The 24,671-nt window shown below is 46.2% G+C and overlaps 1 protein-coding gene across 1 annotated transcript in view; it reads right to left on the bottom strand.

Annotated features, from left to right (window-relative positions):
• LOC147724582 (fibrocystin-L-like) overlaps nucleotides 1-24,671 on the bottom strand; it is a 2,246,326-nt gene that overhangs the window by 1,062,313 nt on the left and 1,159,342 nt on the right. Inside the window, exon 40 of the mRNA XM_086918063.1 lies at nucleotides 4,372-4,560. Coding sequence (XP_086774189.1) covers nucleotides 4,372-4,560 — 189 coding nt within the window. The remainder of the gene's footprint in view (nucleotides 1-4,371; nucleotides 4,561-24,671) is intronic.

Below are 24,671 nucleotides of genomic sequence, written 5' to 3'. Positions count from 1 at the left end.
ACAGACGTGCCCTTAGGGCATGTCTGTGTGCCACATTGCACACATCCCCGTTTTGGGGGTGCTAGAGGGTGTCAAAGTGACACCCCCTGCACCCTTGCAAAAATCGTTATTTACCGATTCTGTAAATACAGAATCGGTATTTCCCATTGATTCCTATGGGCTTTGAAGCCCATAGGAATCAATGGTAAATACCGATTCTGTATTTACAGAATCGGTAAATACCGAATGTGACAGATTCGGTATTTGCACATCTGGAAATACCTACATGTCCAGAACATTGATTTACCGATTTTTAATTACCGAATCGGTAAAATTCGGTAATTAAAAATGGGTAAATCAATATTACCTACATCGGCCCCTAAATGTTGAACAGAAAGAAATATATCAGCAAGTGAGACAACAGATTGACCATGGATTTCATCATGAAAAGAAAGATTGCACATGCACATCATTTCAACCTATCCGAATGTATGTGAGTGGACAAGCTGTAACAGGAAAAAGTTTCTTAATTAAAGTAATCACCAGTTAACAACTGAGTCGCATTTGTCTTGTGTTGTCACTGCTCCAACTGGGTTGGCAGCACACAACATTAAAGGAATTACTTTACATTGTTTACTGATGCTACCAGTAGAACATGAAAACAAATTGGAATACCACACGCTATCCGGAGAAGCTTGTTGTGAAGTTTCAAGAGTCTTGAAGAAAATGAAACTTCTCATTATTGATGAGGTAAGCATGGTATCAAACTTAATGCTTGTCTTTGTGCATTTAAGACTTCAGCAAATTCTTAAAACAGAGTATGACATGGTATTTGGAGCAAAACACATCATAGTTTTTGGAGATCTACTGCAACTGACTCCTGTAAAAGGTTAACCACTATTTAAAACACTTGAAAGTCTCTGGGTAGTGTTGGAAACGTGAACATTTGGACACATTTTGAATACAAAGAACTCATTACAAATATGCAACATCCATAGGATGTTGATTATGGAACTATTCTCCAAGATATAAGAACTGGACTATTGACTGAACATGGCAAACAAGTTTGCAGACTCGATTACTTTTCAATTTGTTTCCAAACGTAGTTCCTGGGAAAATATACATGAAAATTGCAGAAAACAAATCTGTAATCTGCTTAATGCCAACACTGCGTGAGTGTTGTATATTCAATGAAGAACTTTTGAAACTGGAAAATGAAGAAATAATAAAAATGGAAGCCATCGATAAAATAGAGCATGAAGGAATCCCTATTATTTTGACAGCACAATTGAAGACGAAATTGGATTCTTTAGAAAATCAATATCTAAAACTGATGGTTTAGAAAAGAATCTATATACATGTAAAAACGGTCGTGTCATTTTAAGGCGTAAATTAAACGTAGAAAAAGGTCTAGTAATGTAGCAATGGGTAAAGTTGTGGATTTTGTTAATTATCAGAAAAAATATGGTATTGATTTCTTAAAAATTAAATTTGATCAGATTGATGAAGTTAAACAAATTGGTCAATGTTCAGAATATTATCCGGTTTGTTTTTGATTGAGTTTGATGATACATAGGTTACTGCAGATGCAAACTGTGTCAAAGAGTATAATAGGTTAAGAAGAACATATGCTCCCAATTTAGGTAAATATCCTGTATTTGAAAAGCGTGTGGTTGGTCGAAAAAGAAGGTATGAGAATATCTGTACTGAAGGTGTAGAGAAGGGAAAAAACAAGATGATGTTGTGATTGCAAGCAAAAATAAAAAGGACACTGTTGAAGAGATTGTTGGTTATCAGTTTGAAAATAGTTCTGGTGTCAACTGCTATGCTAATGTAGTGGTCAATGTTGTTTTTTTCTTGAAGCTTTGCAACAGGAAATTATTGAAAATCTGGAAAAAAGATTTTGTTACTTGTTGGATTCTGTTGATGAAAAATTGAGAACTGATACAAGTAAAATATAAACTGTTTCCGATGTTCGTAATCTTTTGGATGCATGTTCTGGTTCTACACAATTTACACAAAATATCCAACAAGATGCTCACAAATTTCTAAGGTATATCATTGCTGTATTGGAAAATGAAGGTGCAGACATAGAGAATATTTTTGGCCTTTGTTATAAATGGGAACATCAATGTGAAAATTGTATATATACATGTAGCACTAATATAGATGGTGAAAGATTTCTATATTTTACATTACCAGACTGTAAATCAGTGTCTTTCAATAAATTAGTTAAAGCCGCAAGTCAAAACATGGAGTGCAGCCAATGCAAATCAGAAATGCTATCAATATTATTCATACAACGATATGGACAATATATATTTTTCTGATGCAACGTTGTACAGCTGACGAAAGAAAATTGGACACTTTAATAAAACATTTTGTAGCTACTCAACTATCAATATCAGGAAGGACTTTTGTAGCAGTAGCAATAATTTTCCACGATGGTACTTCAACAACATCTGGCCTTCATACTGCCTACCTAAAAGGTAACAAAGGCTGGACTCTTTGTAATGATGCTGAGTTGATTTTCAAATAACATTTGCCTTTTGAATTACTATATTCCTATCTAATATTTTTAAAGGCAAAGTTTTAGGAAGACAATTCAGCCTCTGAGGAATTCCTTATTATGATTTAATAGAATTACCATTGGACAATTTACATAAAAATGACTGCAACAATACAATTCCGCCTCAAGGAAAGGTATTTCTTTGAATTATGGACTTTTGCTGCACATTGTCTTGGTGTATAATTGTAACCAACAACATTTACATTGTTTGTAAATTTAAGTTATAAAATTTTCTTAGCAGTAACCATTTTATATATATGTGATTTGTATTATCTGGTGTTTTATTGGGGATGGATTTTTTTTTAAACAATCTAATTGATCTTGATTAGTACGATTGAAATCACTGTTTGTAGTACAATTCAGTATATTCTGAGAACAGCAAAAAAGGCAAAGAATTTTTTTTATAAAATGTTAAAACTATGCTGTGCTATTACATGTTATAACTATGTTTTCTTTTCTTTTACAGATCCAAATTGTAAAATATAGATTTTACTATATTTTACATTATAAAAAACAACTGAATAAAATGTGTAGCTTTTTCAGTTGTATTACTGCTGAGGTAAGTTTAAGTAAGTCTTAAAATGCACAATGGACTGTGTTTGCACACAGTTGAAAAAATGGGAGATTGATGGACTAGATTTGTGCCAGAGAATTCCATTGCAGACGGGTATCAAATAGGAGACAGCTTCAGAACACCTGTCTAGTAGATACATGGTGTGGTACACAATAGAGACATATGGTGGTCTTGTAGGTCCTGGTATTTTTAGAATTATAAGAAATAAAACTATTTAACTGAAAGCACATCACTAAGGGGTCGATTCCGATTCAGGAAAAACCACTCCGAATAGCCGTACGGAGCGTTTTTCCCATACAAATCGTACCCTGCAACGTCCACCGTGCGTACGATGAAGTACGATTCGTACCAGGAGCAGGACACCGTACGAATCGTACAGCGTCCGTACGAATCAAATCCCAATACGAATCTCCCTCCAAACCTGCTGTACGCCACATCCGTACGGTTCGTGGCTGGTTTTTCCGACCCAGCAGGTACGAATCGTGTCAGGTACGCACCGTACAACGCTTTTTTTACGGGAGCCGAAACATCTGGAGAAGCAGAGTTTGCCTCAAAACAGGTACGGAACGGCCCCCGTAGGTACGGTGCGTACACCCCATGATTCCAGGGGTACGGTGCGTACTTCTGCGATCATGGGGTGTACGCACCGTTCCCCGCAATCGCAGGGTGTACGCACCGTACCCCATGTTCGCTGGGTGTACGGTGCGTACACCCTGCGATGGCAGGGTACGGTGCGTACACCCCATGATCGCAGGGGTACGCACTGTACCCCTGCGATCATGGGGTGTACGCACCGTACGGTGTGTATGTGAATGTGTGCTTTTCCGTATGAAGTACCCTTACCTGACGTGGACCGTACGAATCGCGTCCTCAGCCCCCAGTTCAGATCATACTTGTCGGTTCATATGGCATTTTCATGATTCGTACAGAGAGGGCTCCAGATACAAATCGTACGGATGATTTTTTTACCGAATCGGAATCGACCCACAAGTGTTTTTTTACAGTCATTACATGTTTCCTCTCTGTCTCAGAAGGGTGCTGAGTCCGCCCCCCCCTGCAACAGTAGATCAATATTTTGCTTTGATGTTAGGTTATACTCAACAACACTGGGAATTACTGTTTACATTTCAAATTTGCCAATAAACTAGAAATTTCATTTGAAAATCTGCATAGAAAAAAAGCACTTTCTCATGTCACTCTGCCTTTAGCTTAAATGATATATCAGCTTTGAGAAAAATTCACCACATACCTGATTTTTGTCCGGCGTCTGAACTTTGAAAACCTTCACCGTCATATACAGTGCTTCGGGGGCTGGACACAGAGAACACCCGATAACTCAGACCCACAGCGAAAGGCGGGGGTTCCCACTGCCAAGTGACTGTGTCTCCTACATTGATGTTCAGTTGTTCTGGTGACCAGGCAAAACCGAGTCCATAAGCTGTGCACACAAAAAAGGAACTTTACTTATCCTCTTTAAAATCATGGTTCCTGAAACCTGCAAGAACTGCAGCCACGTTTAATCTACTAGAAAGCAGGTCTACAGTTCAAAGGGACATTTCGCAATTACCTTAATACTTTGATTAGTTGTAAACAACATGCCAGCAATTCAGACGTGAACCCATTCCCTGAAACCCAAACTGCCCTCTATAGTGAAATGTTAACAGAGAGGAACTCATGAATTCGACTGCAGTGAAATGTAGATTTTCCGCAGCCTTGGTGGACTGAAAATCTAGATTTTATTAAAGACACAGAGGCTAATACTATGCAATAGATAACTTATTGCAATCACTCAGCAGCATTTTAAAAGCTTCTTAGAACAGAGAATAAAGAACTTTGAACAACATTCCAATTCAATAAAAACCCTCCAGCAACCTGTAATCTTCCTTCTTTATATTGGCGGAGAAATAAAGAAAAACATTGAATCTTTAAAACAAACTCTCAATCTGTTAACAATCCTTTAAATAATGGGATAACGTCATGCTTCCTGAGACTTAATGATGAAGAAAGAATGAGTCCATAAATCTCCAGACAGCTTAAGACTGATCTGCATTGAAAAGAAAACGGGAAAATCATCAGGGTTGGGAAACACATGGGAGGGATAATATCAGCCTTCCTGTCTTTAAGAAATCCAAATTTTCAGCCCACCTAGGCTGTGGAAAATCTACATTTTATGTCAAGACTTGGAGGCCAAATAATATGCAAGTTCAAAGCACACTAACTAACCTCTTTGCTGCCCTTTCAATTGGTTTGAAAAAAAAACCCAGCTAAATACAGAGTCCGAAGACCAATCAGCACAACGTTGAATGTCTTGCAGGCTACCACCCAATACACAAGCTTGAGAAGCAGCCACACCCCACACAGAATGCGCACCAAACATATTTATATCAATACCTGCTTTCTTCATCAAATCTTTCACACACCTCGCCAAAGTGGGTAAAGGGACAGCTTTATAAGGATACCTGAAAGAAATGAGTAATTGAGCCACCCCAACAGGTCTCAGAGAGCTCGTTATTTTTTCATACTCCTTCACACATCGCATCAAACAAAGTTTTTCCTTTTCATCCAAATACGCAAAAAAAAAGTAGAAGAATAAGGCTTCGTTCTTTGTTTAATGTAAAAACAAATACCCTCAGGAGTAAAACATCTACTAGAACTCGCTAAAGCACGAACATCAGAAACTCTACGGTAAAAAAGACGGCACACAACATTTTGTGGGATAAGTCCTTCAGAGGGTAGAGGACTGGTTGCTGAAGGCTTTTATTGAATTTGAATGTTGTTCAAAGTTCTTTATTCTCTGTTCTAAGAAGTTTTTAACATGCTGCTGAGTGGTGGCAATAAAGGATTTATTGCATAATATTGGCCTCTGGGTCTTGACATAAAATCTTGATCACATAGTTCCATAATCATAAAATAAGGGGAACAGCAAAAGCATTCTCAAAGGGTATTCAGAGAGAGGAAGCCTTGCGGGCCACTGAATGGGGGTTCATCTAGTGTGGAGTAATATATGGTTTTACTGTGCACCCCAGTTGTATCGGTCCTTTTGCCACCTGGCACACCTGGAGGTATTAGCGGTTGGTTATAAGATCGAACCCTCTCGCCCTTGAATTGCTTAAATAACTTTTTGTGTGGTCCCAATTTTATATGCACTTTGGAGATAGTTCCTGTCACAGCTACCAAGATATCTGGGGAATTTTCATGGTTTTAGTGTACTTTTGAGTGACATTCAACGACCAAATGTGTGACAACTTTTGTGGCACTTTCCTGTGAGTATATTCAAGCAACGAAGTCCATGGAAACACTTAAAAGTCAGAAATTACACTCATTTAAAAAAATTCCAAAAGATCTTGGAACTACTGCAAAGTATCTGAAATGGTAGGGCACTCACCTAGTGCCCTTGAGGAGTACAAGGTGTAGGAATCATGTTACCTATACTAGTAGGCAATACATTTCAAGTATTCAGTCTGGGAATTAAACAAACTCTGGAATTAAAATGTGCCACACTGGTTGGGTTTGGCTTTATTGAAAATAATGTATTACTATCCAAAAGTTCCTCTTTTAGCAACATTTAGATAATTAAAGACTGGGGAAAATAACATACTGTTCTATCTTATATCATAAAGATTAAAGCAGCTCTTTGGTTAAAGTTCATAGGTTACTGTTCTATATTAGGATTGTAATACAGTTGTGTGATATGCATGGTACACATTCTTTGCAGCAGGCATATGCACTACTTCATGGTGAGTCAAGAATACCACTAGAGAAACACAATCTCTCTCTCTAGAAGGAACATTGTTCACCAGAGTCATCCTGAATGTTATTGTTGCCTGAAAACTGCTGGATGCACAAGGAACTCTGCAGTAGATGCTTTCCAGGTTAGCTATTTCTAAACATAGTGCCCCTCAGCTCAACAAAAGGTGCAACAGCACTGATCACATCGCTCTAAAGCCAGCCCTGCATGTCGCTATCTCTTACTGCTTCCATCTTTGACTGTAATTTATAATGGTCCACTTTGAGTTACAAAGGATGTTTGTATACTCACAGTTCTGGCAGCTGCTCAGCCAGTCACTGATGTGCTGGAGTGATTGCTGGTCCCATCCAGACATCCCAGTTGGTGCTCTCTACTGACTGGTCACTCCGGAGTTATCTCAGCTAGCAGGATGACACGGATGAGGATTCTCTGTGCAGTAGTGCGCTGCTCTGTAAGTTTCTGTGAGAGTTGTCTCTCATAGCATGGCACACTGCCTTAAGAGCTGTGCTATGTATCTTTTAAAAATAGTCAGTGTCATCATGACCAGAAAAGAAAAGCTGACCCCCAGCTACCCCAACACACATGCGTGAAGCAGGGCAACACGTGTCGAGAACTTCAAGAGAGAAGTTGTCCTAGAATTTCATGCTGGCCTAAACAGGCCTCAGAATATCCTTCCTGGGGGCTTGGGCCAGTGGGATATTTGAAATGAACTGCATCCTGCCTGCTCAAACCAGACCCTCCTAGTCTAGCCTGCAGGCAGCTGGCTACACACTGCCATGATGGGCACACCGCGTGTACCTGAGAGGCCCTAGTAAGACTCTCTGGGGGTGAGCCCAACACAAAATCAAAAAACAAAGTTTTACCCATCAGAAAACTGCCAGTAAAGGTAAGATCAGTGCTTAATATGTGTCGGTGCTTTCCGGTGCTTAGCACCGGCACATATTTATCAGGTCTAGACATACCTGAGTGCTAAATCTGCCAACTCAGCTTTCTCAACGTGTGTCACACATTATCAGCACTTCATGCAGTCTCTGGTGAAGAGCCAGTCGATATTTAACACAGTTAAATAAATTCATTACTTCAGTCAGTGTTGAGGTGGGTGGGCCACTGAGTCGGCTGGATTTGGTCCTGTGTGCAGCAGCTGCAGTGCAAGCGTTACTTTGAAATAAATTCAACTTTTCCCACCTTGTCATGACACACACACGTACGACGCAAGGGATTATTCAGTCAGACAATTTGAAGCAAGCAAGCGTGTTGTGCAGTGCAGCAGCAGGCCTCAGAATCAGATTAATAAAAGCGGTAAGTAATGCTGCTTTTTCTTGAGCTTGCTGGCCAGCACAGTTTTATGCCAGCCAGGTGAAGTCTACCATTGTAGTTTGACTGGCGTGCGGCCCTAGGCCTATTCCGAGAGAAACGAAACGCTCGAAAAATCGCTGTCCTGTGTTCTTTCACATATGACCCCCACTTTGTCGAACAGGATCATTCCAGTAATACAGCCTTACAGTTGAAAGTTTTCATTTCAATTGTACAAAAACGCGAGCAGGAGAGAAAAGCTTTTGTAATCTGATACTGAATTTACGGCAGGTGCCTTTTCTGGCCCTCGAACTAGGCATCAGTCTAATTGTAGAAAAACACGTATTGGCGATTAATAGATGAAGTGAAAATTGATGATGTGAGATAAGGCCACAGAAATCACCTTCTCCCTTTCCACAGAACTCTTGCCTCACATTGGCGATTTCCCCTGCACACCACACAGTCCAGTAAACTTGTTGAAAGTGACAGAGATGCCCATTTATTTGCCAAGGGTTACATTCCAAACAGTCCTGTGTTTAATATGTATAGCTATTAAAGTGCACTCTGGTCAGGGCTACTTGCTATAACAGAGCCTCTCACACGAAATGTTAGGAGCATGTCATATGTGCTGTGTTCCCCATAAGCATGGGGTGGGAGAGAAACGAGGTGTGAGAAGTGTAATTTTATTTGAACCCAACTCACTCCTACTGGGAATGATGTCCCGCCATTCGTAGCTGCTAAGCTTAAATATGGGTGATTTCCTTGGAGATGACTAGTTTTATCCTGCTCTCTAGATGGCCCTCAAACTGATCCTCACTTCTGGGCTCTACTTAGGAATAATTGTTTCTGTATTCCTGTTTTGCATTCTGATGTTCTAAACCAAGTATTGCAGATAAACATTATATTACTTTAATATAGAGTGGAAAGCTCAGTGGATTAATGCGCAGCGGCCGCGCTCAGCGGGCACGCTGCTGGCGCACCTAAAGCAAGCCCGTCTGTGCCCATCCGTGCCTGGACAGCTCCTAGCGCCAGGACCCCTGGACACCACGAACGCCATGATGCCCGACACCGCTATGATGCCAGAACCCTCCAACTCGCACTCAACACCGGACAATCACACACCTGCTTCCTGGCTGCCCCGAAGCGCACCCATGGAGCTTTCACCTGCCGGAACTGCAGCTTCACAAGCATCTGCCCCACCACGCTTCTGACCAGGAAAGAACCCAACCACCTTAGATGCATCCTTCTCAACACCCGCTCCGCCCAAAAACATGCTGTTGAACTCTGAGACCTATTCAACTCAACCTCCCCAGATGTTGCCTTCCTGACGGAGACCTGGCTGAACCCCGCCTTGGCACCTGACATAGCCATAGCCGTCCCCAGAGGCTACAAGATCAACTGCAAGGACCGCACCAACAGAGCGGGAGGAGGAATCGCCATCATCCACAGGAACACTCTCAGAGTCTCGACCAACACCGACGACACCCTCAGCACCGCCAAACACCTGCACTTCCAGATCCACACCGACCCCAACACCACCCTCAGAGGAACCTTCATCTACAAACTGCCCAGACCCCAACCACCGTTCAGCGACTCCATCGTCGACTTTGTCAGCACACACGCCCTCGCCTCCACAGACTACATTCTCCTCGAGGACCTTAACTTCCACCTCGAGAGCAATGACGACACCAACTCCACCACCATGATTGACAACCTAGCCAACCTCGGACTCAGACAACTCGTCATAACACCCACCCACTCCGCTGGTCACACGCTTGACACCATCTTTTTCGCAAGCCCACACTTCTCCTTCAACCATACCACCGAACTCCACTGGACTGACCACCGATGCATCCAGTTCACCTTCAAGAAACCCACCACGCACCACTGCACCCAACAGATGCCTCACCGCTGCTGGAGCAAAGTCACGAAGACCAGCTAACCGCCACCCTCGCCCAGAGCCCTCCCGCCGACCATACCGACCCCGACACCTCCGCCCGCAACCTCATACAGTGGATCAACGATTGTGCCAATACCCTCGCCCGATCAAGAAACCCTCCAACAATCATACCAACAAGAAAGCCAGCTGGTTCACTGAAGACCTCCAGGGCTCCAGGCAAACCTGCTGAAAGCTGGAGAAGATCTGGCTCCGTGAACGCACCAGACAGCCACGCCACCCACAAGAATGCTACCCGCAGACACCCTCACCTCATCAGATCCGCCAAAAGGGCCTCCTTCAAAGACCGCCTAGACAACAACGCGCACAACAGCAAAGAGCTCTTCAACATCGTAAAGGAACTCTCCAACCCCAGCTCCAACACCAACGACGTCCCACCCTCGCAAGACCTGTGCGACTCGCTGGCCACCTACTTCCACCACAAGATCACAGACATCCACGACAGTTTCAACACCATGACCGCCCCGATAACCACTGAGAACTCCACGACCACCATCCGCACCAACCGCCTGCTCTACTGGACCAACATCAACGACGATGATACCATCAAAATCATGAACATCATCCACTCCGGATCTCTGTCAGATCCATGCCCACACCACATCTTCAACAAAGCCAGCACATCCATCGCACCCCGTCTCCCGAAAGTCATCAACACCTCCTTCGAGACAGCAACCTTCCCGGAGAGCTGGAAGCATGCGAAGATCAACACCTTACTCAAAAAACCCAAGGTGGACCCCAAGGACCTCAAGAACTTCCGGCCCATCTCCCTGCTCCCGTTCCCGGCAAAGGTCATCGAAAAACCACCAACGAACAACTGACACGCTACCTCGAGGAGAACAACATCCTGGACCCTTCCCAGTCCGGGTTCCACAGCAACCACAGCACCGAGACTTCCCTCATCGCCGTCATCAATGACATCAAGTCCCTGCTGGACAACGGAGAAACGATGGCCCTCATCCTCCTGGACCTGTCAGTCGCCTTCGACACGGTCTGTCACCACAAACTACGAAAACGCCTCCACAACGCTGGGATCCAAGAGAAGGCCCTGGACTGGACCATCTCCTTCCTCTCTGGCAGAACACAGTGTCCGCCTTCCCCCTTTCCGCTCAAAAGCCACCGAGATCATCTGCAGTGTACCCCATGGCTCATCCCTCAGCCCAACTTTGTTTAGCATCTACATGGCACCGCTCGCCCACGTCGCCCATCGGCATGACTTCAACATCCTCTCCTATGCCGATGACACCCAGCTGATACTCTCCCTCACCAAGGACCCCCACACCACCAAAACCAACCTTTACAAAGGAATGAAGGCCGTTGCTGAATGGATGAGGAACAGCCGACTGAAGCTGAACTCGGACAAGACGGACGTCCTCAGCCTACGATCCAACCCTTCGGCCTGGGACGACTCCTGGTGGCCGACCGCATTGGGAACCCCTCCAAAACCCACCGACCACGCACGCATCCTAGGGGTCATCCTCGACTCCACCCTCTCCATGACTAAACAGGTCAACGCCGTCTCCTCCTCCTGCTTCAACACCCTCTGCATGCTCCGTAGGATCTACAAGTGGATCCCCACTGAAACGAGAAGAACAGTCACCCAGGCCCTTGTCAGCAGTAGGTTGGACTATGGAAACGCCCTCTACGCAGGAGCCTCGGCCAAACTCATGAGAAGGCTCCAACGCATCCAGAACGCCTCTGCACAACTGATCCTCGACATCCCAGTGAACAAGAGGATAACCTTCAAGTTTCTCACCCACGCACACAAGGCCCTCCACAACAACACACCAACGTACCTCAACAGATGACTCACCTTCTACACCCCCACCCGCCAGCCCCGCTCCGCCGACCTCACCCTCGCTACAGGCCCCCACTTCCGAAGAGCGACCTCAGGCAACAGAATGTTCTCCAACCTCGCCGCAAAGACATGGAATACCCTCCCCATCCACCTCAGGAAGACCCAAGACCTGCTGACTTTCAGAAAACTCCTCAAGACCTGGCTTTACGAGCAGTAGCAGCATTCTCCACCCCAGCGCCTTGAGACCCTCATGGGTGAGTAGTGCGCTTTAAAAATGATATGATTGATTGATTGATTGTATGCTTTTATCACAACACATTTGTATGAGGTTTTCCTCTTACGATAGTGACGTAACTCTTTCCTACTGTGTGACCTGCAAAACAGGTTTTTGTTTTATTGACATTTTAGTAAGAAACAAAACGTTTCAACAACGTAACAGGCCAGTGTGTTGTTACAGCAATACGGAGTGTGGCTTAGTCACAGTTCATACATTGGTACAGAATGCAATAGTTTGTTACGTCGCGCTTACACCTTTGGTTCATGAAAACACTAACCACATAAATCCAAATGCTCTGTGACAGCAGTATGCAAAATTGTTAGTTTACATAACACAGAGTAACAAAGTACTTTGCAGGGTTTGTTCAGGCCTAATCAAACATACACAATTATCTCCACAGTCCTCGAGGAGTTGGAAGCTGGGCCCGCCACAGAGCACGTGGTACCCGCTAGTCCTCCATATCTGTTCTGCAGTCTAGCGTGTCGCCAATTTGCTCTGCCCCAGCAAAGTCGCTCTGCCCCTGAATTCATGTCAGGAATGGGTCCCAAATGTCACGAGGCGGGGAAGTGTGGGGCATAAGCTCCCAGAATGTATTTAACTGTGTGTGACCGTAAGTGACATTGGCAATCATACCCTTAATCGATGGTGCCCTCCTCCTACCCCAATTTACCGAATTAGGCGCTTAGCAAATAATAGAAGCAGTGCATGCAACTTGCGCAGTTTGGGCGGGGTATCTTTGACATATCCCAATAAACCTAGGATGGGAGATGGAGCCTCCGACACTCCAACAATTTGGCTCACTGAGGTAAAAATTCTGGACCAATATTCTGCAATCATTTGACATTCCCAAGCCACGTGAAGAAATTAAGCAGAGGAATATTTGCAACACCAACAACTATCGTCCTCCCTGAGCCCCATACGATGCAGGCCTATGGGTGTTCTATAAAATCTGTGCAAATATTTGAAATGAATCAGTCGTGGCCTGTAGTTGGGAGAGAGCTCCTTAAGTTGTGCACAACAGACTTCCCACGGTGCTTCGGTTAGTGGGGTGGAAAGATCTTCGTTCCAATATTGGAGGGATTTAGGCTTTACCAATGGGGCAGTGGTTTGCATGTGCGTGTAGAGTCGCGTGACAAGTTTACGGGGAGAGGGGGATCTCAACAGGTTTTCCAATGCAGGCAGAGCTTGGGGAGCCACCGGGAAGTCCCTGCAAAGGGCCCGACATGCCACTCATAGCTTATGATATAGGAATAGCTCGGGGAAGGGTACCGTCTGACCCTCGTCCGCAGTCGGGGTGGCCTACATGCATTATCGGGAAATAAATCAGCGAAGGTGTGAAGTTTTATTTTCCTTTCTAGCGTCTTACTAATCCCATCTCCGATACAGGGCATCATTGGCTTTTGTGCCAGCAGGATTGAGGGGGCATACAACACTGGTACTCCCGCATGTTTACGCAGCTCATCCCACGCCCAATGCAGCGTTCCGGCGGTGTCTATGTCTCCATGGGGTGCCGCAATTGTTTATAAATGGTAATTGTAAGAGGCACAGGTGCAACTGCATCAAGCTCTACTGCCACATGGGGCAGGAGGGGCGTCAGGTGTGCCCAAAAGTGCAAGAATTGGGCCTGAGCACAAAGCACATAAAGTTGCATGTCCAGGGCACCCAATCGTCCCTGACGCAGAGGGAGCATCAACATGTCCCAGGATGCCCCGGCCTGTCCACCCGCCCATGCCAAGGAAATGAGATGCGACTTGAGAGTGGGATCGGAACATTTACAAATAAATATAGAAATTTGGGAAGAATGAACGTTTTAGTCAATGCTATCCTCCCAGCAAGGGACAACTCCAACTTGGACCATATCTTAACCTTTTGTTCCAATCACACAGGAGCCCGCCCTTAGTTCAAATTCCAAACCTCCTGTGTATCCCGACTGATCCATATGCCCAGGTATTTGACCGCCTCGGCTTCCCACTTTAGAGGGTATTTGGAAGATACCCGTGGCGTGCCATCCGTCAGGGGGAATATCACTGATTTTGCCCAATTAACACAAATACCAGCCAGGCCTCCGAACTGGATAAACTCCCTCAAAATTGGGTCTAGGTTTTCCTCCGGATTAACAAGATAAAGAGTCACGTTGTCTGTAAACAATGATATGAGCAGACTCCTGGAACTAAACCCTATACCCCATGCCGTGTGATGTTGCCGGATACGAGCAGCCAGGGGCTCCATTGCTATCACAAACCGTGTCGGGTAAAGGGGACAGCCCTGCCTTGTGCCGCGTGATATAGTGAAGGGATCAGACAGTAATTCGTTCACCCTGATCCAAGCACTGGGTAGGGTATATAATGACCGGCAAAACAGTTTGTTTAATTTTGTAGGTGCGTCAGTATAAATTGGCACGTAAATTGTTACTGAGAGTTAAGTCTGTAGGAATTAATTTGTTAGTATCACTACCAATCTATAAATTTATATGGCACCTAACCAACAGGCTCTAGAGATTCTCATTTTATGATATTGTGTTCCTAGCTTTAAGATCGGCAGTTTACACATTTTGCAAATCACCTGGACATTTGTTTTGCTGTCTTAAAAATCTTTTTGAGTGCAGAAGTGAGGGGTCATGGCACATCCTTTGTAAATATTCAGCCAGCAGCTGGTCCCTGATTGCAGAGGCTGGTTAAGACTGTTGATTAAGAAGTTGATTTATTTGGAATGTACCACGTCTGGATGCAGAGTTCAGAAGGAAGGAACCAGTAAAGCAGATGGTAGGCGCCTGGGAGGCTTTGCACCAGTGAACACGTCTAGTGAGGCTACCGATATTGTAACTCGTGACTGACAAGCAATCACACTTGCATGCCAGGCACTGGGCAGACCCCTAGGAGGATGGAAGGTATGGGGACGTTTCTGAAACAGAAGGTTGGCTTTATCACTGGAAGCAACTTTTTTATCAAAATCGTCCCACACTAACAAAATAAGTAGGCTACTGTGACAGTCTGCAGTTTGCACCAAGCCCATGATGCTGCAAGCCTCCCCTTCTCCCTCAGAGCCGGTGCCAGCAGCAAGCACAATGTAGGGCGCAGGCTTAGCATGCACACAGCTTAACACGTGCTGACCCTGCACTGCTTTTTTTCCTTTTACAATAGACATCACTCCATCCCCTCATTCAACATGGTAGCCAAAAGCGCTACAAATTTAACTGCCCTAGTGTGGTTAGTCTGCCTTGTGCCCGTTGCCTTTGCCCTCGTCACCACCATGGCATGCATTTGCATATTATCTCATGCTTATGCTTCGTACAGCACAGAGCATAAGCATTAAATAATATACAAATGCGTACCTCGACTCCCCAGAATTTCCTCTCTGCAATATGCAGAAGCCCCTCCCTTCTGGTATGTGATCCCTCGATGGCACGTGCAAAAGGCTCTCTTGGTGCTTCTGTTCCAAGGCAGAGTGACCTCCAGTTTTAGACCAAGACTGTGTGGGGCTTTCTCCTGTGTCGCGAGCCAGGAGGGTAGAGGGCAGAGCAGACTGGTGGTGGTAGTTATAATCTGCTAAGTTTGCGTTGTCCAAACTTAGGGGCCCATTAGGATGTCTGGTGGATCGCCACCGCCATGCGGGCGGTGGCGATCCACAAGACATCCTTGCCCATCCGCCACCCATTTCCCCCCGCCATATTACTATGGCGGGGGGACCACAGCTGATGGAAACACAGAGGACGTATGCTTCCCTCGGTTCGTTTTGCAGAATGACGGCATTCTTATTTATTTAAGAATTATTTGAATTATTTTAAAATAAAAAATACAAACAATAAAAATACCTTAATATAAAAAATCAAAAAGAGTTTTGAAGGCCTTTTAATTAAGTATGGGTGGAAAATTCGTTCCACTCGCACATTTGCGGATTTTCTGCGATTTGGCGATCCGTGAAACACGTGAAATTGCGGCAAAATCAGCGAATTCGCGAGCGGGACAAATTTTGCTCAGGAAGCACTTACAGGGTTACAGCAGATGTCCAAGTTGAAACTAATTTCTTTGTAACCATTTACAAAATGGTTACAAAGAAAATAACTTCAACTTGGGCACCTGCTGTAACCCTGTAAGTGCGCCCTGAGCAGCGCCTCCTTGCCCACTTGCAACTATTCTCTGACCCTGTTTCTTGACCTCGAAGCAGGGTCAGAGAATGGTTACAAGTAGACAACGAGGCTCCTGCAGGAAGCACTTGCAGATATAGATAAAGCAGGTGCCTAAGTTGAAGGCCAAATCCAGTAACTCATTAATCAGCCCCAAAAATTTAGCGTTTTGTCGAGGCTGGGCAGGTGTGTGTTCTCCCCATATCTACAGTTGAAAATTAGCTATGATGCTTGATGGAGGCCTTTGCATCCTTGACTTTCACGAGCTCTATCCCGTGCAGGTCCTGTGACCACAAGCTTCTTTCTCCCCGGATCTGCTGCTCTGATCGGTGCCTGTCCTTTTATACACACAAGAGGAATGTGAACTCGAAAAGAATAATGCACGTTTGCCCCCCCACAAACACACTAGTGATGTGCACCGTCTTCCCGCCCTTTAGCCACTATGATGGAGAGCTCACTCGAGGGACCCCGGTGCCCTTCAGCGCGATGGCAAAGGCAATCAGCCCCAAAAAAATGTGCGCTTTGTCGGGGCTGGGCAGGTGTGTGTTTTCCCCATATCTATCGTCGAAAATTAGCTATGCAGCTTGATGGAGGCTTCGCATCCTTGCCTTTCACAAGCTCTATCCCAGTGCAGTTCCTGTGACCACAAGCTTCTCTCTCCCCGGATCTGCTGCTCTGATCGGTGCCTGTCCTTTTATACACACAAGAGGCATGTGAACTCGCATAGAAGCCCACCCGTTTGCACCCCCCACACACACTAGTGGTATGCACCGTCTTCCCGCCCTTTAGCCACTATGATGGACAGCTCACTCGAGGGACCCCGGCGCCCTTCAGCGCAATGGCAAAGTTAATCAGCCCCCCAAAAAATTGCGTTTTGTCCAGGCTGGGCAGGTGTGTGTTCTCCCCATATCTACCGTCGAAAATTAGCTATGATGCTTGATGGAGGCCTTTGCATCTTTAACTTCACGAGCTCTATCCCATGCAGTTCCTGTGACCACGAGCTTCTTTCTCCCTGGATCTGCTGCTCTGATCGGTGCCTGTCCTTTTATACACACAAGAGGCATGTGAACTCGCATAGGAGCCCGCCCGTTTGCCCCCCCCACACACACTAGTGGTGTGCACTGTCTTCCCAACCTTTAGCTACTATGATGGACAGCTCACTCGAGGGACCCCGGCTCCCTTCAGCGTGATGGCAAAGTTAATCAGCCCAAAATAAATGTGCGCTTTGTCAAGGCTGGGCAGGTGTGTGTTCTCCCCATATCTACCGTCGAAAATTAGCTATGATGCTTGATGGAGGCCTTTGCATCCTTGACTTTCACGAGCTCTATCCCCGTGCAGTTCAGGTGACCACAAGCTTCTTTCTCCTCATCTGCTGCTCTGATCGGTGCCTGTCCTTTTATACACACAAGAGGCATGTGAACTCGCATAGAAGCCCCCCGTTTGCCCACCACACACACTAGCGGTGGTGCAAAATCGCAAAAAAAATCGCGATTTCGCAGGGAAATCCGTGAATTAGCAGATTTTTTTGAGAATTTGTGAACCGCTGATTCGCAAAATTCGCCCATACTTACTTTTAATAAGTTAACATTTTAATCTATCCTTATAATAATACGGTATTACTATAACCTATCCTAGTTTAACTTACTTACCTGTCATGTCTGATCTGGAGTCAGATGACACTACTGCTAGCTCCCCTAACCACGCCAATGACTCCTTTAAGAACTTCCTACAAAAGGAGATGAGGTCCTGCATGATGGACACGCTGAAGGAGGTCATGTTGTAAAAGAGAACATTTCTACAAGTTGACTACATTCCCTGTGATCCTGAAGCTTTATGCTCAAAATCTTCTAAAAAAGTGAAGCATTGTGAAGGCACTATTAGAGGTCGTAGCACCTCACTTGACCTGGGAGGTCTTAGCACCTCACGTTCTATGGGAGGCCCCTGCGCCTCAAAAGGTAGAGTTGTCCCTCGCGACACGATTAGGATGGGTGTCCCTAGCGGCATGAATCTGGCGGGTGTCCCTCGCGACACAATTGTTAATGATGAATGTGATGATGCAGGCTCTGACTCAGATGAAGACAAAGTCTTCAAAGACCCTTATGACGAGTTTGTCCTTGACCTGGATGACCAGGATCTTAATGATTTGGACTTTATTATCCATTCCAAGGCTGACTCCTCTCCCTCTTCTAGAGATGCCTTTTTTGGCCCTTTGGGTGGCGAAATGTTTTCCCCAAATAACATCTCCCACCTTAATAGTTCTGAATAGTTTCCCCACCATCATGTTGCCAAGTTTATTACTAGATGGCTAAGAAATTCTCTAGAAAGAGAGACACGTAATACCTTGAGATCCAAATGCCCAAGGCCCTGCATTGAAGAAAAGGTCTGCCAGACCCGCAACCTTGATCCTGACCTCATTACATTTTAGTTCGAACTGGGTAAGGTTCCCAGAAAAGGCCTTGAGAGGGCTCTTAAAAGCTGCCAGGATCGTCTTCTTGATGTTCTCAGCCCCCTTACCAAGATTCTTGACCTGGCTGAGGAGTCTTATATCTCTAATTCTCCCCTCAACACTAAACTAATTAGAGGTTGGAGCCAGAGAGCTATCGTCCTGCTTGGTAATGCTAATTCTGGTATCAATATTGAAAGGAGGAAAACCATCCTTAATAAAATTAACCCCAAGCTAGGAGACCTTGCCGAAAAGGAACCTTCTAACAAACCCTAAGGTCTCCTCTTCGGTGAAGATATGATTAAGACCATAGGGAAGAACATTTCCACTTTCGCTGCCCTGGACAAGGCCCAGAATAACATGAGTTGTGTCTTCTCCACTAACCTTTTTGGACAGGCTGGAAGAAGGGGCCGTTCTTCTGGCCGCGGAAACTACCGGCCGTTTCATCCAATAATGGCAGAGGGGCTGCGGGCAGGGTTTTCTACTCCTCCAACGTACAATTCTACCCTCTGAGAGAAAGAGGTACTCGCGGCAGAGGTTTCTCATCCTGAAGAACTACCAACACCCACCCTCCAAGTAAGTCTTTCTTTCCCTTCTTCCCCTCAGAGGGTCGGGGGAAAACTCAAACACTTCTATAATGTTTGGAGTTCTTTGACTCAAGACCCATGGGTCCTCAACACAGTTCAAGGGTTCAAGATAGATTTTGTAGATATTCCATTTCAAACACATACAGTCACCCCTTTGGTTCTTCCTATAGAACATTTAGAAATTGTCAAAGAGGAAATCTCTTCTATGCTCCAAAAAGGCGCAATATGGCCGAGATACCCGCCACCCCCTCTCAACACAATCAATCCCCAAAAGGAGGGAAACCGGAAACAGTTCTTGAAGTTTTTGGAAGTGGGATGGAGTGACCATCCCGGCCGTATTTATTAAAACAAAATTAAAACATTAAACGTTTCATGTTATGTACAATTTCATTACCATATTACGATGTTTGGCTAACCTTAACAGATTCTCTAATACAGAGGTTCTCCTAGCCGAACTAGCATCCTACAAAACATTTCTTGACATATTGAAATTGTACAACCTAACGTTTAAGGGCCAACGGCAAGATCATAACCGGTGTCAAGATCCCTAACCAGACTTACCCCTCCCACTTGGGCTGGGCGACAGCACGGAGGCGTACCTCAAGTGCAACTATTACCAATTTCCCTTGACTTGACGGGGGCACCTAAAGACTCGACGCCAGTTAAAGGTCGTTCGAATACTCGTGTGAGGTATCTAGAAGGTACCGTAGACCTTATCCCAACCCCACACTACTTACCGCATCTGCCGTCGCAGATGTCACTGGCCCCGGGAAATTCCCCAGGAGGGGGCTGTAACCCCTCCTACAAAGGAAGGGGCCTTGACCGCCTTTCCTTTACTTCCGGCGACCCATCCTTAGAAGGGACCGCCTCCCCATTGAGGGGCCAATGGCCACCTCTCCCGAGCGCTCCCATCCGTGTTGGGTGACGCCCACTCATAGGGATCTACTAATTAGTGCTCACCGATCATGACCTTACCGCCTACCAAAATAAATACGACAGTGCAAATTAACCTACGAATACATTGGCCACTATGACCGAAAGAGCATGCATTAAAATTCAACATTAAACTGAATATCTTTAATGGCAAACATACTCAACACAACCATCCTTTATTAACTCATCAACATGGCACTACAACCTGTATACGAAAACCGAAGCAAAAATTAATCAACTTTATTATACACAACTGGCTGTCTTCAGGGGCTGGTGGGTGGGTCAAAATTGGCTCTTCGTTCTGACCCGAGCTCACGTGCAGCGAGGAGGTGCAGCTTCAGAGCACAAGAACAAGAGGATGTCTTCTGGTCTTGCGTCCCTTTTTATCCATCTTCAGGGCGGGCGTATACCCGCCCCTGCCTGCCCCGAGGGCGTGGCTGGCTGCGTCGGTGTCTAGGCCAGCCCACTCTAGGGCGGGAACGAGCGCGCCCCAGCTACGCCGCTTCGGGCATACCAGCTGAGGCGCGCCTCCCGCCCAAAAATGGCTTCCCGGGGGGATCGAGGCACTCGGCCATACGTTCGGGGGGACCGAGTTGGTCGCCCCTTTCCATATGGCCGAGATACCCGCCACCCCCTCTCAACACAATCAATCCCCAAAAGGAGGGAAACCGGAAACAGTTCTTGAAGTTTTTGGAAGTGGGATGGAGTGACCATCCCGGCCGTATTTATTAAAACAAAATTAAAACATTAAACGTTTCATGTTATGTACAATTTCATTACCATATTACGATGTTTGGCTAACCTTAACAGATTCTCTAATACAGAGGTTCTCCTAGCCGAACTAGCATCCTACAAAACATTTCTTGACATATTGAAATTGTACAACCTAACGTTTAAGGGCCAACTGCAAGATCATAACCGGTGTCAAGATCCCTAACCAGACTTACCCCTCCCACTTGGGCTGGGCGACAGCACGGAGGCGTACCTCAAGTGCAACTATTACCAATTTCCCTTGACTTGACGGGGGCACCTAAAGACTCGACGCCAGTTAAAGGTTGTTCGAATACTCGTGTGAGGTATCTAGAAGGTACCGTAGACCTTATCCCAACCCCACACTACTTACCGCATCTGCCGTCGCAGATGTCACTGGCCCCGGGAAATTCCCCAGGAGGGGGCTGTAACCCCTCCTACAAAGGAAGGGGCCTTGACCGCCTTTCCTTTACTTCCGGCGACCCATCCTTAGAAGGGACCGCCTCCCCATTGAGGGGCCAATGGCCACCTCTCCCGAGCGCTCCCATCCGTGTTGGGTGACGCCCACTCATAGGGATCTACTAATTAGTGCTCACCGATCATGACCTTACCGCCACAGGCCCGGATAGTTGACCGGCTATCCGGGCCCCCCACAAAACTCCTAGCTAAAGGTCATGTTCCAACGTTTTTAACCATGCTAAGAAGTCTCCTATGAGTAACTCATTTCCCACCCGAGACAAATGCACACCATCCCCTAGATACATACTGTCATCATTAATACAACCGTGCGAGATAGAATGCAATGTCCTGGAACGAAACAACCTACTCACTTTGTTATTAAGTTTTCTAACAGAATGGTTCAAAGCAGGGATCGAAACAGCCCCCCGCCACACTTTTCGTGGGATCATATGAGACCACGCAATTATGCACCCCGGAACTTTCCTCGCCAACCAACTTACAGTGGAAAGCATTGCCTCCAGGAGAAGTCGTCTACCGGTGGTGACCAAATCATTGCCCCCTAAATGTACTATGACTATAGACGGCGGTGACCTCGTCCGCCCTAACAAACCCTCAAAGAATGCCTGAAACTGGTCAATACAGAGACCGCCCCTTCCGTAGAAGGACATTCTGTACCCGTATTCCCCAGCTACGTGAATCATGTCACCTGCTTCGAATACGTCAGCGGCACGCCTCACGTATGAGTGGCCCACGACCCACACCTCCTTTCTCACAGCCGGTGATGTCTGACCGCTGGCCTGGTGTTGGGTCGACTGCATAGTCCGCCCCGCCTCGAAGGCTTGCGTAACTGAAAACCAAACAAAAGACAAGAAGCGTGAGTACATTATTACAGCTTCACAACATGTGCAACCGCACATACCTCTTATAACAATTGGAGGACCAACGCCCCACTCGTTTTACTTGTTCCACATTAAGACCCCTGGCTGTAGCTTTAGTGGCAGCCCCTATCCGAAAGGAATGGGTCCCAAACTCACCCGGGTCCAAGCCCGCTGCGGTAATCGACATCGCGAGCACCCGCTGAAACTGAAACTTCGTCAGTGGGGTGGCGTCCGCGTGTCTCAACAATGTCCCCCCCCCATGATGCCACCCTTTGTGCTAGGTAATCTTCTAAACACTTCACCGGACACATGGGAGACCCTGAAATCCTGCGAATGACTATGCAGTCACCCACCCCACCTTGATCGGTTTTTGACTTGACAAAGGATACAGTCATCGTCTCACCCCTGATCTGAACGTGTTCCCGGCACAAACCCCCCACCACATCCCGCTTGTTCCTTGCTACCAGCTCACTTATCCTCATTGCCCCGTGAAATGCAAGCGTAAAAGCAGCTCGGAACAAACAGGCCTCGAACTGAGACGAGCATGTGGCGGGAGTGTGGCCAGCAACTGGGACAACCTATCCAGACCTATCGGGCGCCTCTCATCTACTTTGCGACCCTCAAGGCGTTGCCACCCACGCAGCGCTTTCTGTACCACAAAAGACGCTGTCGGGTCCTGGATATTATGCGCCCTGGCAACAAAGGAAATGGCAGCACGATGCCTCTGGGCTGTAGCCACCGACTTCCCAGCCTTACGCAAGGACATCAGAAAATGTACTACCCAATCCTCATGCCCCCAAAGCCCCCCTCTCTCAGTCCCCAAAAAGGCTAAATAAGCCCGAAACGCCCCTTCGTATGCCTTCCTCGTCCTTGGTGCTAGACTCTCTCCCACGAGGTAACGAAGTTCGGGGCACCGAGAGACCAGAGAGCTTCGGGAAAGGGTGCTGGCTCTGGGTCCGCTGAGGGAAGGAAACCCAAGAAAGCCTGCATTTGAAAACGAGACAGTGCATCAGCAGCCTGATTCATCACCCCTGGGACATGTTTTGCTCTGAATACCACGTTCAGTTGCATACACAGTAAGACAATTTCTTTAAGCAGCCTTAAAATCATTTTGCAACGTGCTGCCTGACTATTGATGCATTCTACAACGGTCATATTGTCAGACCAAAATATGACAGAGTGATTTTTGAATCCCTCGGGCCAGGTTCTGAGGGCCACCAAAATGGGAAACAGTTCAAGGAAAGCAATATTGCTCGTCAGCCCCTCTTCATGCCACCATGTTGGCCACCTTTGTGCCGACCATTTTGTGCCGAAGATGGCGCCGAAACCCATGCTTCCCGCTGAATCTGTCCATAGACCAAGCTCTTCAGAGGACAAGGCCGGTTTGTTCCAGACGACTCAACCATTGAAATCCGCCAAAAATGCTAACCAAATACGCATGTCTTGGCGGACCTCAGCCGATAATCTCGTGCGATGATGACCCTCTCTTAGGCCAACCATCGCCTGGGCAATTGAACGGGAGAAGGGGCGGGCCATCGGGATCACCCTTAGGGCAAAATTCAACTTCCCCACCAATTGCTGCAATTGATGCAGCGTAATTTTAGATGCAATAATACACATTTGCAGGGCTGCCCTGAATTTCGACACTTTGGCAGCTGGTAAACGAAAACAACCCTCACTAGAGTCCAACTCGATCCCGAGAAACTCGAGGCAAGTCGTGGGACCCACCGTTTTACCTGGTGCCAATGGCACGCCAAATTGATTCATTAAAACACAAAATTCAGTCAAGGCCCGGGCACATTCATCATCCCCAGCGGCCCCAAGGAACAGAAAGTCATCGAGGTAATGCATCACATTCCGAAAACCCGTTTTCTTCGTGTAAACCCATTGTAGAAAACTACTGAATTTCTCGAAATATGCACAAGATATAGAGCACCCCATCGGCATACACCTATCCATGTAATACGAACCTTGAAACATGAATCCCAAAAGACGTTGGTCTTCCGGGTATACCGGGAGCAAACGGAACGCTGACTCGATATCTGATTTCGCCATCAGCGTCCCGGGCCCCAGGCGATTCAAAATGGCTACGGCCTCATCGAATGATGGGTACCGCACCGAACATATCTCTGGATCAATTGCGTCGTTTACAGAAAGGCCATGAGGCGCTGATAAATTGTGAATCAATCGAAACTCACCTGGGTCCTTCTTGGGGACCACCCCTAAAGGAGAACAAACAAAATTCTGTACCGGGGGAACACTAAACGGGCCGGCAACCCGACCTCGGGTAACCTCTTTCCGGA

The sequence above is a fragment of the Lissotriton vulgaris genome, chromosome 4_1 (genome assembly GCF_964263255.1).
Source record: "Lissotriton vulgaris chromosome 4_1, aLisVul1.2, whole genome shotgun sequence".
NCBI lineage: Eukaryota > Metazoa > Chordata > Amphibia > Caudata > Salamandridae > Lissotriton > Lissotriton vulgaris.
The sequence above is the reverse complement of the archived record's forward strand: the minus strand, read 5'-3'. Positions and strand labels throughout refer to the sequence as shown.